General features: G+C 50.4%; 2 protein-coding genes across 5 annotated transcripts in view; both read left to right on the top strand.

Annotated features, from left to right (window-relative positions):
* The first annotated feature begins 1,491 nt into the window (after positions 1 to 1,491).
* The window catches only part of HOXD3 (homeobox D3), a 31,095-nt gene continuing 14,669 nt past the window's right edge, over positions 1,492 to 17,917 (top strand). For 2 of the 4 annotated variants that reach the window (XM_083864643.1, XM_083864651.1), the window contains exon 1: positions 1,492 to 1,589. The gene's annotated coding sequence lies outside the window, so the exon portion shown is untranslated. Of the gene's footprint in view, positions 1,590 to 7,626; positions 8,304 to 9,613; positions 9,641 to 17,917 lie in introns of those variants that run through there. The other 2 variants (XM_083864642.1, XM_083864650.1) reach the window with 2 other exon arrangements.
* On the top strand, positions 12,433 to 16,167 carry HOXD4 (homeobox D4). Its single transcript, XM_083864653.1, has 2 exons — positions 12,433 to 14,117; positions 14,525 to 16,167. Exons 1-2 carry the CDS (start codon positions 13,709 to 13,711, stop codon positions 14,827 to 14,829), a joined length of 714 nt encoding a protein of 237 aa, XP_083720779.1. The 5' UTR covers positions 12,433 to 13,708; the 3' UTR covers positions 14,830 to 16,167.

Raw genomic sequence — 17,917 nt, 5'->3', positions numbered from 1 at the left:
AAAAACAAAACCTCGCTGTAGTTATTAAGGTATTACCCTCGTAGCCTGGCATATGAATTTCTCCCTCGGTCTCACTTGGAAATTTGCTAAGAAAAAAATAACGGAGTCAGAAATTGACCCAGGCGGCCCCCGAGTCCCCCGTAAAACCGGAGCCATCGGAGTTTGGGCAAGGATAAGCCGTGGCCGCGCGGGTTGCGCGGGAGCGGCGGCGAGAGGCCGCGGAGTGGATGCACCGCGCCTTTGGCTCCCGCGGAATTTCCCCGTTCCCTCGAGGAGCAGCTCAGCGCGGCCGTGAGCGCTGCAGAGACACCACCAATGTTGCCACAGCCTCCGCCGAAACAATATTTAAAGGTGTGCAACTGCCTGAAGCAGCGTGTTTAAAAGATCCAACACCGATCTTACATCTTCAGGCGTGTTTACTTTTGTTAGCAGCTACAACCCGCACGGAGCTCAGGGACTGAGGGCTCGGGCTATTCCCTGAAACAAAACTTGAGCAAGAAACATCCACAGTACTCCGTCTCCGAGCCGAGTATTCCTTGTGGACACACACCCATTTAATTTATTTTAATTGGGTTTTTTTTAGAATACTTTCTAGGAATGGGATTTCGCTGTCGGTGCCCCGGGCAGGTTTTCCCGGGGGCGGAGGAGCCTGCCCTGGGCGCGGTGACGGTGCCAGCGCAACCTGCGGGAACCGCGCGCTGCGGGCTGGGGAAGAGGCTCGGGCTATTTTTATGTCGGCGGCGGCTTCCGCTTCAGTAGTGGGCGCTAAAGCAGATGTGGTTTCTTTTTGCGCCCGGGGGAGCGCTGGGGAGGGGTGGGGGAAGAGGGTGGGGATGCGGGTTAAGCCCCTTTCGTTTGGCAAGAAACGGATCCTTCGGCCCCGCTCCTCTTTTTGCGGTTCCGGCACCGCTGGTCCCTCTGTCCGCGGCCCGCGCGGATCTCCCGCGCCCCGGCCGCGCCCGCGGGCTCCGCACCAGCCCCTGCGCGCAGGCCGGGGCGGGCGGCATCCAGCCCCAGTGAAAACGCAGCGCGCAGGCGAAAGAAACATGGCGCTGGGAAGCAGTATGTGCAAAATCCGCAAGGAATTGCAGTAAATTCCTTTTTGTTTGAAGAAAATTTACAACTTGGTAATAGACCTTTTTATGACCTATTTGGGCTCGTCATTGGCTGCGGCTGGTCATGTGCAGGCAGCGAGCGCTTTCATGGCCTTTTCCTGATTTCCCTGGCGAATTTCCCCCTGCATTCTGCCTTCAGAGAGCCTCAGCCCCTCTTTTTCTAACCTTTGTCTAGGCTGAGGTGTATGGCAGTCGCCCTCATGTTTGTGCCCCGCTCCCCAAACCCCGCGGCCGGTCCCGCCGCCGCCGCGCTGACACGGCCCCGGCCCCGCGCCGCCTCCTCTCCCGCGCCCACGGAGGGATGCGCGGAGACCCGCGCCCGCCTCCGCGCCGCCCGCAGCCCCTCGCTCTTCTCCCAGCGCTCGATGCCCCCGCTGCCGCTACGTCCTCCGGCACACGGATTGCTACGCGGGTGGAAAATGGATTACAGCGACCGTCCCGGGCTCCTCCGCAGGCGGGCAGTGCCGCGAACCGGTAAGCGTTCAGTTCCCCTCGGGCTGCTCGCCCTGCTCCGCGACACGCGGGACGGCACCGGCTTCCCTGTCCTCCTGTGCCTCTCGGTCACCTGTCCCGAGAAAACTCTTCTTCCTTTCAGTACTGCTATTACCATTTTTACCGCTGCGATTGCTGTTGTTGTCATTGCTGTTGCAATTATCGGTGCTGTTATTATTATGAGATGGTGGTTGCGGGCACGCCGCAGACGCGGGCGGCTGTTGCGCGCGGTCTCTCCCGGCAAACGCGCCGCGGGCCGTGAGATCTCTGCGCGCTCCTCGGCGAGGGGCGGAAGGCTGGGGCGCGGGGCGCGCAGGCAGCGCCTCGCCTGCCGCTGGGGCTTTTTCCGATATAAAGCCCTCTGCTTTTGGGATATTTTTTCCCCTGCCAGCCTGAAGGGTGCTGTGGTGATGCTGTAGATTGTTTCCCCGCGGAGGAAGGGCGGTCGAGTAACTTTAAAGCTTAACAGGTGTTTTCGCAGGAGAATCGGGGTCAGCGCTGCCGCGGGGGCGGAGGGCGCGGGGCGGCTCCGCCGGGCCGGTCCAACCGGGGGCTGTGCCCGGGAGCAGCCCCGGGAGCCCTCACCGCCCCGCCGGGGTGTTTTCTCACATCCTTGTCCCGCTGCAGCGCCGAGCCAGGGCCGAGGCGGCAGCGCGGGGACACGGCCAGGAGCGCAGGTCGGGCACGTGGAGACCATCGGGGCTGAATGGGGGACAAGTTCTCCAAAATGAACCAACAACAAATCCTTGGGTTTATTTTGAAATATGTCGAGGAGGTTAACTATAGTTAACTATTCCTGCGTTACCTATATATGTATATACATCCATATTCGCATTATCTATATACATATATATCGTATCCACACATCTACTTCTCTCTGTAGAACACACATTCTTTGGAAGCACGTTGTTGTGAACGTTTATATGCTTTACTAATTTCATTTTCAAACTGTTCGTGCCCGGCAGAAAACCCGCCGTTCGGTATTTAGGGCTCACAGGGATGGTCGGTGCTCTCAGTGCACTGTGCTGCTGCACTGCAGGAATTTACCCGCTCTCCATTTCCCCCGGCAGCAGCCAGTTAATTAACGGGAAAGCAAAGCCTCTGACTAAACCATACACAGCGAGGGTGGAACGGTGCGAGTCATGCCCCGAGTACATATTTGGAACCCACAGAAGAAATTGTTCTTTAATCCAGCCCCGAGCACCCCCCCAGCCTGCTGAGCCCCAGCCGCACTGCAGTCAGCGATAAGAGCCCTGTCCCCCACGCTTTGCCTGTGTGCACTAGCCCTGCAGGACTTGAGAATTATTTAGGACGAATCGTTTCCAACATAGCAACAGTTTTCAAGAGTAACGTGGAAAATATGCACCGCGTTAGGTTTCCTCCTCAGAATCCCTCCTAGGTGACAGTAATTATAGATACTTGACTGTAAATCTCTCCAAAAACTTCGGAAAATCTCGTCCTTGAGCTGTTTTGAAATTATTCGTAGCCTGGGGAAAAAGAAGAAAACAAAAGCAGGATGTTCTAACGAATTCTAATGTGCATGTGTGTGTCTGCGGGTCCATCTGCTGACACACACGGATACACATATGCATTTATGATTCTACTGGTTTATGTGGGAGTTCGGCTTTTTTTTCGAAATGGTTTCCTTCCTGGCTTGCTTTTGCTCTCATTCTTTTTCTTATCGGATCTATGTGTGTATTTATTTTTTATTTATTATTAACATTCAAGTACACATAGGTCTGTTTATGTTCTTAAACATACCTATGGAATTGTAAGTATTCAGAACAAATAAATATGTGTTTATATATATGGCACATATATATATTCACATGTACGTGTTTTTATATATATGGCACATATGATGACTACATTTTCATATCTATTTATACACCTATAAAACCTGGTATGACTATGGATGTGGTGGTGTGCTGAAGTTTTTGGAAATACAAGATTCACAGTCAGATTTCTCGCATTTGCTTTGTTTCCCAATGTGTTGGACAGAATTTATGACTTTTTTTTTTTTTTTTTTTTTTTTTTGGTGTGAGTTGAAAGGAAACAGTCGATTCCCAGTGCACCCTGTACTGACGCACGGGCAGTATAAAAACATCATCACGAGGCAGCTGCAGGAAGCGGCACCTTCTCTCCCTGGCAGTGCCGGGTACCTCTGGCACCGGCTGCCATTTGGGAAGTCAGACTGGCTCCCGCTGGGCTGCTGCAGGTTGCCTGGAAGAGAAGCGCAGCCTCTGCTCCCCGAGTCCGGCAGGGCTTTGCTGTGAGGGTGCCGGGGGCGCGATGGGAACTGCGGACCCGGGAAACCTGATAAGACTGGGCAAAGAGATGGTTTTGGTTTCTTAAGGACTGAAAATCCCTCCCATTAATTTTCTCGTTCCCCCCAAAAAATATAATCCCCACGAGGTGTTTTATTAGTGCTTGGGACAGAAAAAAAAAAGTGGAACAAAGCCGGTATTTCACCCCTCGGTTGGCAGGCAGCTGTTAAAGGTATTTACTGCTCTACTGCAGTGCGGCACTCAATGCTGCTGGAGCGGGAGAGGAAAAAACAGGAAGCGAAAGGAAAAGATGAGGCGCAATAAACATTGCAGCAGGTCGCGGGGGCCGGGCGGGGCGCCGAGGAAGGGTTTCTGCGAGAGACAAGAGGCAATAAAAGCGCATTCAGCGGCAGCAGGCTCTGCCCAAAGCCAGCGCTCGCCTCCCACGGCCCGCGGGGGAGGGGGCGGCCAGAGGGGAGGCAGCCTCAGTGCCCGCCCGGTGCCCCAGGGCGGGAGCCCTCCCGGCCGGAGCCTGCGGGACTGCGGGCCGAGGCTCCCTCAGCCGCCCGCCCGTCCCCGCCGTCCTGGCCGGGCCCCGCCGCGTGTGGGCGCACGCCCGACGGGCCGGCAGCGCTCACCTGCCCTCGGGGCCGCCGGGCCGGGCCGTGCAGCCACCGCCGGGGGCGCGACAGGCCCCGGCCGCCGCCGCCAGCCGTTGTGTCTCCACGGCCTCTTCCAGGAGAAGGCGCTGTAGGACAAGCCTGGCCGCTCTCCCCTCCGCGGGGCGAGGGCCCACCGCCCCTCCGCCGGCCTCGGGACCCGTACCCTGCCGCCCGCCTGCCCGCGGCAGAGCCCCACCGGCGGGCGGGGGACGTGGGAGGGGCTCCACCGCCCTCCTCGGGCGTCCCAAGCCGCGCCCCGGTTGTCCCGCTCCCTCCAGCGCCGCCATCTCCCGTCTCGGCCGGGTCCGCGCTCCGGTGCGCGCCCCCGCGCTCTCCCTGCCTCACCCGCCGTGCTCGGGGCTCCCCTCCTGTGCCCCGCTGCCCTCCCGGTCATCAGCCCGCGCTTTGATGTCGGGCACCCGCCTCTTCCCTCCCCGTTCCTTTGATGCGGGTGCCAGAGCACCCTCCCTGCCGCCAGCTCCCTTCCCCGGGGCAGCGCCCCCGGCCCCCGCACATCCTCCCTTGCCTCCTGCAAGCCGGGGCCCGGCAGAGCTCCCTGCCTCCGCCTCACCTGTTGCCTGCGGGCCTCACCTTCCCCAGCCGTGCCCGGACACGACCCTGGCGGCGCCCACCCCCACGGGCCGTGCCTTCCCCGGCGAGACGCTCCCACGGCCCCCGGCCTCCCCTCCCTGCCCCGCACTCCTCGCCCTCTTCCCCCGCGGACCCGAGGTGTCGCCGCCGCTGCCCCCGTTTGATGTTGAGGCGCGGCCCGACGCCGCCCTGCCCGCCCCGGGCCTCTGCTGCCACCGGATCTGCCTGCGGGCGTGGGCTGCTGCGGGCAGGGGCCTTTGCATGCCCACATCCTGCTCTGCGAGGGCATGGGCGACGAGGTGACTCTGGAAAAGTCGGGGTTGTGATAAATGCAGAGGGGCAAAATGCGTTGGACGTTATCAAGGTGCTTAGTAGGTCTTCAAAGTCAGGGATGGAGCCTGTAATTTTCTGGAAGTGTGTTCCTCGGGGTAAGATGCCGGCCGTCGTGTCTCTCAAGTTGCATTGAAAGCTATGGCATACACATGTGATTCAATTCCCCCGACATCTTTATCACAATTAGCAGAGGGAAACCAATTGTTACTGTGATATCTCATTACACCTCTTATCTGTCTTCAGATCATCAGCCCCAAATATGAAAACTTGCATAAAAGCCTAGAGAATGAACTGGCCAGAGCTTCAAAGTCAACTTTCCCATCTGCATTTTAGAATAGGAAATGTGAAAATCGTTCTAATTCCCACTTCAAAAATCTCATGGCTAGAATTAATCAGTTACTGAAACATTCGTCTTGTCCATAAATGAGAGGGAGCTGTATCTCAATCATCAGCTCATGACTCTCAGAGCCTCACCTTTCACAGCCCCAGTGTCCTGGACACGTGTGCCTGGAGCACATGGGCCGCCCTGTTTGCCAGGGGCTGACACTCCTGCAGCCTGAGTGCCACACCACCTGCCTGAGCACGGCTCCTCTCCTCCTGCACACGCCAGGCAGCTCTCATCTCCAAACTATGGCCTTCTCCTGCCCACGAGACAGGCCCAGGGAGCTGAAGCGATTACAGACACTTAGGGAGGGATGTGATGTTCCCTGTACTAGCACAGGGCCTGGAGCTCACCCACGGGCCCCTCTGCCTGGGACCTGACCTTTGCCACACCCAGCACTCAGTGCCGGGCCTGGGGCAAACACTCCTGACTCTGCATCGTAGTTCTTGTCCCAGACTTTTTTCCCCACATTTTATTTCTCATTGCACCCTACCCCTCATGTCCCAGTACAAAGCCTTTTCTTGCCCCTTTCCAGGAATGGCCACTTTGGCTCCCTGTAACTGCCTGCTGCTGAAACCCTTCTTCCAGGGGTCAGTGAGGTGATGTGTTTGGGGAGGAGGGTAGCTGGAGGCTACCACAAAGCCTGATCCAGAGCCCACTGTGGCCAGGCCCAGGTGCCTGAGCAAGGCTCAGGGATCTCCAAGGAGCTTGTCCCTCTGCCTGCCCAGGACTGGAGCACAGGCCATATACCAGCTGAAAGAGACCCTGAAGTCAGCCCCATGGAAGGCAGCCCACTGCTCTCTCTGGGATGGCTGGCTGGAGCCCCTGGGCCTGATGAAGCTTCTCAGACCATGCACAGTGTCTGAAATGCCACCTTATGCACTGTCCCTGCCAGCTGTCCTGGGCAGGGAAGGGGGAAAGTGTTGTTCCACAGCTCAGGCCACTAAAAAGGCACAAAGTTAATGTGAGTAAGGCCTTGCAAAGAGCATGAAAAATAGTGGAATGCAAAGCCACTCTGGGTCATGAAGAAGGAGAAGGGAAGGACCTTGGGATGCCTCTTGTCTGAAGGACAACGATTTGTTTAGCTGTGGCTGGGGCCATCTAAAGAGCATAGCGAGAGCTGAGCTGGCCGTTTTGGGTGACTTCATGCTTGTGTGGCTAGATTCATTAGGAAACGGCCGAGTAAGAGCAGAGTCTGGTGTTAAACAGGCACCACCCAGTTGGTGCCATCGCCCAGCAAGGAGTTGCATTTGGCTGGTTTTGCAGAGCTGAGCCCCCGGGCGGAGGCGCACTCTCCACCCGCGGGCCGGGTGAGTGGCCGTGCCCCTCTGCACGCCGCCGCTTCCCGCCGGGGCTGCAACAGCTCCCCGCCCTCTGGCCAAGGTACGAGCCCTTCCTGGGATGCGCCAGGAGCTGCTGGACGCTCCGACGTCCTCATCTTAGCCATGATAGATTGGGAGCTGATGCCCGGGTTTCTTCACGCTGTGTGACTGCCAGGGACATTTGACTTCCTGTGCTCGGGCTCCTTGAAATTCTCATTTGCGAACTCACACCCTGCTCCCTTCACACCAGGGCTCTTTTATTGCTTTATAACCGTCCTTAAACTTCCAGTCCTCAAAGATCTCATTGTGGCGGGCTTCACACTTTCTCCCTTTCCGAAGCCCCGTGCCCTCACGTTAGCAGCAGTTTGGTCACTTACAAAGATCCCTCTGGTGCCCAGCGGCCCCTGGCACAGCTCTCCCAAGTTTTGAGATGAATGACTCAAAACCATTTTGCAGGGGAGCCTCACCAAAATGCCATAAACACCCAGGGAAGGGAGAAAAGGTTCCATCTTTCAGTAGGTTTGGTTTTTGTTGGGTTTTTTTGTGGAGTTTTTTGTTTGTTTGTTTTGGTGGGGTTTTTTTGTTTTGTTTTGGTGGGACTTTTTTTCTTTCCTCCTAAAGATAGCCTTCCTTGTACCCTAAGAGCTCTAAGGAAAGATTTGAACGAGTACCCACAGAAAACACCCTCGGCTCCTTTCCCAAGAGCACTTTGGGAGTGCTAAGTCCCCTTTGCATCTTTTCCTAAAGCACGCTCCTCAAAAAAGGCCGGCACAACGCCGTGCAGCTGAACTTCCACCCATCCCCGCTATTTCGACCCGGTCCCGTTTTATAGGACAGATTCAGAGAAGCTTTATTTAGCGAATAAAAGTTTAAAGCTGAAGGTTATTTATGGCTCCACAGAGATAAGTCCTGAGTGGCTATTTAGAAGCACGTGATTCCAATAAACTTTGTTTTATGGCTTCAGAGTTGACAAGCCAAAATATAATTCCCACCATAAATTAGTTTAAGAGCATACAAGTGCAGATGCTTTCGTTCCTGGAAGCAGTAATCGGGAAAGTGTTAGCAGGGAACCGTCGGCGGAATGCGACCGTGCAGGCACCTCTGCTCCCGGGTCCCCCAGGCCGCGGGGGGAGCGCACAGTAAGTCCCTTATCGGCCTCCCCTCCGCCGCCGCCGCCGCGCTCGGGCGGCCGGGACCCGAGAGCTCGGGGGAGCAGCTCTGCTGGGAACGGGCAGGTACAGCTCAGGTGGCTGCGGCTGGCCGGGATCAGCCGCCTGCTCTCGCTCCCATTCTGAGATTTCTGAATTTTATGGGATTTCTTAAATGGAGATAAGCGTGGTTGTTTTGTGTTTTTTTTTTTGGTTTTTTTTTTTTTTTTTTTTTTTTTTTTTAATATATATACATATATAATAATAAACACTTACTTTAATAAAAATTGAAGATTAAAGGAAAGGCTCGGTGAGGGAGGGCTTAGTGCCAAAATGCTGATATTAATCCACTCTCCTCGCAGGCTATTAATGTTATCCAGAGCGGGCAGAACTTGAAAACAAACAAAAAAAAATTGGAAATTAACAAGGAAGGTCCTGGAAAGCTCTATGCAGTGAACTATTGATACCGAGGCAATTGCTCTGTGTTTAATACAATAACTTGCCAAGATATTGTAGGAAGGCAATACAGGAGATGAAAAGTCCCTTATAGAAAAAAACCCCAGCCCAGTAGTATTTACTTTTAAATATATGACGCGTTTCAGGAGCATTAGACTAAGCGTGTGGATTTGTTTCCCTTATGTGATCTTCGGATATGTTTAATAAAATGTTTGAAGGAAAGTTCAAGTCAAATCTATCCTTCTACATGCAAACAAAGATGCATGTCTCGTGGTTACGGATAGGTTAATTAGGTGATCTTAAAAGAGATCTATCTTGGAGTAATCCGATATTTATTCTAATAAAATTGTTGGTCTTTCTGTATTTAGCACGGTATAATGCTGCATGGGGTGTTTTGTGGGTGATGGTTTGCCAAAGGTGAACTGAATGTGACTGGATTCCCACAGAACAAAAAAAGGAAAAAAAAGGAAAAAAAAAAAAAAAAAAAAAAAAAAAGAAAGAAAAAGAAAAAAGGCCTTTGTTGTTCTTTTCCATTAGTGGAAGAGAGAGGTCTGGCTTCTAATTTCTTTAGAAATTATCCGGTATAAAATTTAGACTATGAATATTTAAAGTGAAAGATCACACCCCAGGCACAGGGACACAGGGAAAGGGTGTATTCATAAAAAACTGTCTGAATGCAACGTGGTCCTCATTTGGAAGGGGCTTCCATCCCACCACTCCTCTGCTTGCGGGATTTACCACCAGCTCCTCTCTGCCTTCATCTATCAAACGTGGTTTGTAACTGTTCTCCAGAAATATCACCCGTATGTGGAATACAACAGTAACAAACGTTTTTATTGCAACAGGTTCTGCAGCATGGAAGAGCATCCACAGTAAGTAACCTTTTATTTCTTGTAGAGTTTGCGTTATTCGAAAATCCTGGTTCCTCCCTTCAGACCGAAAAAAACCCCGAACTATGATTCTGATGAATATTTCTTCCCTCCCCTCCCCCCCAAGAAAAAGAAAAAAAGAGAGAAAGGACTATGTCAGCATGTGAAGGTTCTTGTGGAGTCAGTTTGTGGTACCATGTCATAATCCTGGCTGGCATCAAAAGCAGAGGTGCAGCCTCCTGGGGGTTTATTACAGGGCTGTACAGGTGTCGTCCTGCTTTTAAGCGCTCCAAAGCAATTAGCAACGTTTCCATTTTGGCTCGGCGGGACTGTACAGCGCCTCCCCGTGCAGAACCCGAACGGCTCACGTTATATCCCAGCACCTCATAACCTTGGCTACTCCCACTCTTTTCTCCAGACGGGATCCCAGGCAGAGCTGTGCCTGCGTTCTGATGTTCCCCCCGTTTGGCACAGGCTGGTGGCAGGAGCTGGGGGCGGTCAGCCCTGGCCAGCCCAGCTCAGCCTGGTTCTGCGGGCAGGAGGGCTGGTCTGCTGCTGCGAGGTGTCTCGGGGCGAGGGAGACTCTAACGTGGATTTAAATGCTGTGAAGGCACGGAATGGAATGGTATCAGAGCTTAGGAGGACAATCTTTCACTGTAGGGCTTTTCGCACCCCGGATGGTCCTGCCTGAGCTGCGCCAGGGGGGACCGAGGGGAGGGCAGAAGACCAGTGTGCATCAGGAAATGCTGTTGGACCTTTCTGGCTCCAGTGAGGAGCTAAGTGCACTGGTCCTGGTCCTCCAGGTCCTGAGACCGGCTTGTCCCTCAGAGAGGGGTAGAAAGCCTGAGATATTTTGAGATTCATTGGGTTGTACATTGCCCTTCCCGCTCCTGCCAGCCCCGCTGTGACCCGGAGCCTGTACAGGAGAGGAGTTGTTTGCGTGTGTGTTTGTTTGCGTTTCCTCCGCTTCCTCTCCCTGTTTCCTGATAAATAATCTATTTTACTATATGTGCCATGCTTCTCCTGGTCTTTTTGTCTTCCGTTGCAATATTGGTTTTCGAGTCCTGTAAATACGAATTAAAGAATCGCCTCCAGCGTTGCAATTTTAATTGTGTTCCATAGGTAACTTTCCTCCCCCACAGCTCAGTCCTGTGCTACATAGACATCCTTGGCATTTTTTTACAGGGTCGGCCCTAAATGTATGGATTACTTGTTTTCTGCCAACGTACATTTAGCATACTGATTATGAACCAGAATACAAAAAGCCTGATAGATCAAAAGTATTTTGTATGGGCAGTTGAACAGGAGGTGAATATATAACGCTTTTGTTCATCAATAACTCTTTGGCTTTGACCTGTCTGAGCAAGTCGTGCAATAAGGTGAATCGCAGGTCACAGCGTCTAACAAATATGAAAATGTGTAGTATTAGGCAGAACGGGGAGCTGCTGCTTGCCCAGCTCCATCGCTGCTCCCTGGGCAGCCCTGGGCGGGTTTGTCCGCTCCCGGGGGCTGCCCCACACCGCAGCTCGCTTTGGGGGGCGGAGGGGAGTTACCCTGCCACTTCAGCCGGGTGCTCCATAACCCCCGAGAGGGCGGAGGGGTGTCCCCCCTCCCCTCAGAGAAAGGAACAGAAAGAGGGGAGAGACGCTGAAAATAGCTGGGTGGCGATTTGAAGAATCCAGGGGGAGATTAGGGACATAAAGTCGTTTTGAGTTGCACTTGCTGTGAAGAAGGCACCACCGCAGTGGTAAAAAAAGCAGACGTTTAAAAACTTCTCCCAGCTCAGGCGGTTGGGATTTGGAGCCAGGCAAACAACCCAGTACACATCGCTCGGATAAGCACAACACCCCCAAATCTGCCCTCCGCAGTGGTTGGATGTATCACACCCGCACCATTATTTGTCCTTATGGTGCCTGTTTTAAATAGTGGAAGGAGAAGAGGTTGACCGCAGGACAGCAGTGAGGAGCTGGGTCAGACACAATTCATGAACTTTTGTACTCCTGTGTGCCGCTGTCGACAAAGTAAAAATAATGAAACTTTGTGATATGTTTGTAAATGATTTCGGCTGACCTCTCGCCCTGCCCTTCACCATAAACGCTACAGCAGGGAAAACCTGGGAGGGTGCAAGGCTGAGGCTCGCAGGCAGATCGCGGGGATAATAGCTAGACCAGCATAATAGGATGAAGGTAAATTTGGAAATCCTCTTTTTCCCGAGAGCAACTAACTCCAGCTTTTAATCTCATCTTTTTCACCAACCGCTGTTTCTGTTGTCGGCTGTTTTACTTCTGTTTCGATTTTTTAGAAATTCTTTTTTTTTTATTTTTTGGGGGAGGGGGGATTTCTAATTATGGAGAATCTCTTCAGATTCGTGTTAGCCTAAATATTTAAAGACTCCTTACTAAATTACTTTAACCATTATTATCCTAAATAGCGCAATTTGACCGACCACGTCCATTTTCCATAGCGAGGACGTAAAAGGCAGAGAATTTAAAGAAAGCGGCAGGTCTTTCTGAGAATTTGGTAGGCGAAATCCGTCGCTATCAATTGGTGAAGGGTCGTATAGCTCTATTGCAGCAATAATAATTAGCGTGAATCTTTTCTGAAATCCCACCTTCTTGCAAATCTGTATCTCAGAACTGAGTCCCAGCAGAATAGTTTACATTCCTCAGAAGACAGTAAGACATTAAGAGAATTGCAAAGACCTGCTATATTGTAGATGAAAACAGAATGTTATTACGTTGTCTATATATACCCTGTAGAACCGAATTTGTGTGATATTCATATAGTCACAGATTCGATTCTAGGGGAATATATGGTCGATGCAAAAACTTCACCTTTCTGCAAATGGTTAGAGGTTAAAATAGTGGCGGAATCAAGAGGCGTGTGCCTGCTGAACACTCAGAAATTATAAAAGTTTTGCTGCCTCCCTTCTATTCGCTAGGTTTTAGGACGTTTCTTTAAAACTTCAGTTGTCGTTCAGTCCTAACTCTCACTGACAATCTCTGAATTTAAACAGTTAAACTCTCCAGAAGTTGCAAATTTTCTGGGAAAAAACCCCAAAACAACAAACTACCAATCAGTGAATGAGTCTTTTATAAGATACTCGTAAATTAGCTAGATATGTCAGACGTTAGCAAAAATTCCCTGTCAAGGGTCCAGATCGCATCAAAATATTTACGACAGCAGCAAAAGCAGCATTCGCCTCACTGGAATGTGTTTACTTGTGCTCCAGGAATGATATTGATGAATGAAGACCGAATTTATCTCATTAAACCCGTGATATTTTTAACCTAATTAAATGACGTCTCCAGTTCAATTGATTGAACTTTAGTGGTTAAAAGTGAACTCTTTTTCTTGCCATCTGTATGATTTTACATGCATGCATGTGTAGATCTATAAATATACGTTGGCGTTGGCGTCTGTGCACGCACACGTATGCACACGTTTATATTGGGGCTTGAAAGTGAATGAGAAGTTACTGATTGCCTAATTTTATTCAGCAGAACTAAATTCTGGTAACTTTTGGATGACCTCTGCTAGACAAAGACAGGACAGATCTATTGTACATCATATTACCCTCTTCTTTGATGGCTTTTCTTTTCCTCGCCTGCTTATCAGTTTCTTCCCTTTTAACCCCGCTTCAGCTCATCGCTCTGTATATTCCTTTCGATTCTTTTTCTTATTTTATTTAAATCGAGGTAGCGAGCCCCGGTGGCGATCCCGGCTGGCAGATCAGGCGGCAGGGCAGCATCCCCCGGGGCGGGGGGAGCCGGCTCAGACAAAAGGCTGTGGGCAGGGCAGCGGCCGCCGCCCCGGGGTACCCCCACACCTCCGGTACCTGGTTTGCGGGTGCGGCCCGCCGGAGAGGGGGGTCACTCGGTTAGAGGGATGTTATTGAGCGGAATCGCTGGAAATGCGGGGAAATGCGGCGGTGGGCGCCCGGCTCCCCATTGGCCGGGCCGGTCACATGCCCGCCTAACTTTATTCAGTTGACAGCAAGTAGGAGGGCTCTATGGCAGGGGGAAAAAAGACAACACGAGAAAAATTAGTATTTTCTACCTTCAGAAATTAATGGCCATGAGTTCGTATATGGTGAACTCTAAGTATGTGGATCCCAAATTTCCTCCTTGCGAGGAATATTTGCAGAATAGCTACTTAGGCGAGCAGGAGGCCGAGTACTACAGTGCCTCGCAGGGCTCTGATTTCCAGCACCAGGGACTCTACCCACGGTCAAACTACAGCGAGCAGCCCTATAGCTGTAGCAATGCCCAGGGCTCTGCCGGGCAGCCGCGGGGTCACGGACAGGAGCAATCCGGCCCGGCGAGCCACTTCCCCGGCCCAGCAGAGCATTGTCCACCGCCTCCAATGTCCAACTCGCGAGCCTGCAGCCAGCAGCCGGCCCTCAAACCCCCAAACGGCTCCGCAGTTAAGCAGCCGGCAGTAGTTTATCCCTGGATGAAGAAAGTCCATGTTAACTCGGGTAAGGATCCTCTTCTTACTTTGCTCTTCTACCCTGCTTCCGATCGTCCTCAGCGGCGCTCTCCCGAGTCCCCGCCAGGCTCGTGGGCGAGCTTTTTAAACCGAGGTGGCCAATTACACTCGCCATAAATTTTTATTGCTGAGGAAATAGGCCGTTGGCCATGCGGGGCTTTGCCGTGCAGGATTAAAACTCCATTTTAGGAGCCTTCTAGAGGCTCCCAGCCTACTCAGTGCTGCGTGTGCCCGCAGTGCCTGCCTCAGTCGAGGGGGAAAGCGGCCCGGCCATTGTAAGCCACTGGGACGAGTCCAGCTCGGCCACATGCTCGCAGCTCGTAAGGTTTTCTTTTGTAAAGTCGGACCGGCAAGTCAAGATTAGCTTTGTAAAAGTTCTCCGTATTTTTTTCCCAGTGAATCCCAATTACAACGGAGGGGAACCTAAACGCTCCCGCACAGCTTACACCAGACAGCAAGTCCTAGAACTGGAAAAAGAATTTCATTTTAACAGGTACCTGACCAGGCGCCGCCGTATCGAGATAGCCCACACTTTGTGTCTCTCTGAGCGCCAGATCAAGATCTGGTTTCAGAACAGAAGAATGAAGTGGAAAAAAGATCACAAACTGCCCAACACGAAGGGCAGATCTTCCTCCTCTGGTTCAAACCCCCATTTACAAACTGGTTCCAAGGACCATCAGACTGACTTGACAACTTTGTAGAAGAGGTGAAATTTTCCATTTCATCCTTCGCTTCTGACCAGTACTGTACATAAGTGACACTGCCCAAGCAGAACCTGCATGTAGCAGCTAAGGACACGAGAAACTGTCATCTTTCTTTAAGGTACTGTTGTACAAAGGAGACAAAATGACGCTACTTCGGACTTTATTTTATTTGCCTCTGCTAGCACAACCTAAAAAAAGGAAAAGAAAAAAAAAAGGGAAAGAAAGAGAGAGGGAAAAACAAACAAACAAACCATCATGCAGGCAGTGGGAATTGGGAAAATATTAAATGAGATCTTCTGTCCTTAAAAAATAATAAATCATTGAAAATGAAACTGTCCTGTGTTTCAGTTTTGAATTCTAAAGTGAAGATTGGATGCTTTATTCTGGGATTTATAGTTTTGATTGTCTTTTTATCCCATACAATTTCGGGAGGATGCATTTTGGGCAAGTTGAGGACAGGAAATTCATAGCATAGTCTTTTATTCCAACATAAAGACTAGCAATTGTGATTTTTTTTTTTGTGGTGCTGCTTTACCTTTCTCGATGTAATGAAAATTCTTGCTCATTTCCATAATGTCTCAGAAAGTGTGCATAGAAATGAAGTGAAAACGGGTTATTTTATGTTCTGCTAATGTTAGTGTATTTATTTATTTGTTACATAGAAGAAGGAAGACAAAAAGAAAAATAGTCAAACCAAAAACGAGGAAGGGGAGCTGAAATACAGTATTTTTCCTTCCAAGTCTCATGAACACATATGTAATGTTTACTTGTCTTGAACGTACACAACTTTCTTGTCCCCCTCCCCTTTTTTTTAAAATTTCCTTCTTTGTGAATAGGAAAAGCGTCCCTGCTCCTTACCGTGTGCCATCCAGAGCTAACAGGCTTGAAATCTGTTTCCAAAGTCTGCTCTGTTCAGCGCTGTGCTTTAAACCATCGATACCTCATTTAAAAATGGAAGAAAAAAAAAAAAAAAAAAGAAAGAAAGTAAAAGGAGACCACAAAAAACAACCCCACAGAAAACAACAGCAACCCAGATTGAAAAATTAATGCAATTTCTGATATAAACTGAGCCATTCAAAGCTAAAGCTGAACACATTATTTCAATCAGATTTTAAATTTCTTTTCTGCTAGAGAGAGATGGTCCATGTGGGTTGCTGCTTTGTTTTGTTTTGGGTTTATTTTGGGTTTTTGTGGCTTTGGTTTGTTTAATTTTTAGGTTTGGGTGGGTTTTTTAAGATTGGGTGGGTTTTCTGTTTTGGTGGGGTTTTTTTCCTTTTTTTTTTTTTTTTTTTTTTTTTTTTTTTTTTTTTTTTTTTTTTAACAGTGATTGTTTTTAAGCAGACCATGACACATGGCTGCAATGGCTGGAAATCTCAGCAAGTTGCTTTCAGGAAAGACGAAAGGCTTGGATGGGAGCAGAGCTGGTCTAATACCCACGAATTTGCCCCTGACTGCTGGTTGCCAAAGTTTTAGTGCGCTGTAACTACGAAAGCAAACCAAACCAGCTCCCTGAGCCACTTCCATCTCCGCTCAGGCGGTTTTAAAGCTCAGCCCTTATCTCCTGTACCCTCAGGGCAGCCTAGGAGAGGGAGCACATAGCCAAAATTGTAACGACGTGATCCCTTTATTGAAAAGTGGCGAAGAAGGAAACTCATAGCAAACCCTGAAGGGAGGTGGAAGGAGCAGGGGGTGAGTTAACGTGCCCTTCTCCAGGCTGGATGCTTCCCACTGAGAACTCACGGCTCTCTGGGCTCGCTCGGGAAAACACTGGCCAAAACGGGCTTGAATTAATTCGAAAATAAAAGGCGAGCTTTTCAACAAGAGTGTATTCGGCAACGTTAACTGTGGCCAGCAGTTAATTTCTGCCCTTTTCTCATCCCTTGAAGTCCGCAAAGTGTCTTTAAGACTTGGTCTTTTGTTTTAGAGCCTGGAGAAAACTCTTTGTTCTTCCTTAGGGTTAGCCCAGTTCTCAGACTTGCACATGGCAATACTTGAATATCTCCACGTCGTGATATTAAAGATGGATATTCCCGCATTATTCGCATCATTGTTTCTATGACAAAAAGCACCGAGTTCATACATAGTAAAGACGTCTTTTTTCTGACGCCTTCACGTTGAGAAGCTGAAAAGGTATTTTACTGAAGTTCGGCTAAATTGCAGGAACAGGTTCACCCAGAGGACAAATTTTCTATTCGATTAGTTGTATTTCAGCCGGGAAGAGTGACCTCTAAACCCTTAACCTTTTGGACCCAAACTACCCTTCCCTTTCTCTAGCATGGAGAGCAGCTAGCAGCAGCGCTTGAGGAGGGAATTCCTGAGACAAGTTTGCAAGTTTTGTTACACCAGGTTCCTGCAGTAGTGGCCTTTCCTCTCCAGAGCTGCTCAAAGCCATCCTTTTGCTCTTCATACGTATCTATTAAAATAAAGAAGAAAAAAAGGCTGTGGGGAAGTAAAACCCCTCTGGCTGCCCTCCTTGAAAATCCCCCGCCCGGACTCCTGCTGTTTTCTTAAAGTCTGATAAGTTGGCTGCGAGCAGGGCAAAAATGTTACTCGAGAGAGAGCTACCAACTTTGGCATCTGTGGTACAGTTCTGGAAAATAATGGCCTTGGATAAGCAAATCCTTGCTTTGTGCTTCTAATCAACCGAGATGGCTCCCGAAGTTAAAGGACCAACTTCTGCTCCCAGATTTCCTTCCCCCGCCCACTGAAGTCAAACAGGCATGTAGCTGCGAGCAGAATTTGTCTCATTGTCTTTTGAAATGTTAATAACTCCAGGACGAGTGTTGGCTTCAGCAGGCACAGCTCCTCCAACCCTGTTTGCAAGTCCCCTTTGAGCGAGGCTGGAGCACCATCGGTTTGCATAGGTGTAATTGCACCGTAAGACCGAAGAATATGTGAAGTGGACGCAGAGAGGACCAAACAGAAATAGTTTCCAGCTGCCAATGCTCTGAATGGTCAGGAATGTCTGTAATAATGACCAGGAGCACCCACTGGTCGTTATCTCCTGTGAAAACAGAACCTGAGATTTTTTTTTTTTTTTTTTAATGGTTGTAAACGTCCTCCAGAGTTATTTTTTTTGTATGAA

The sequence above is a fragment of the Zosterops lateralis genome, assembly GCF_965231275.1.
Source record: "Zosterops lateralis genome assembly, chromosome: 7".
In the NCBI taxonomy this organism is placed as follows: Eukaryota; Metazoa; Chordata; class Aves; order Passeriformes; family Zosteropidae; genus Zosterops; species Zosterops lateralis.
Note: the sequence above shows the minus strand (reverse complement) of the source record. Positions and strands in the feature narration are given on the sequence as shown.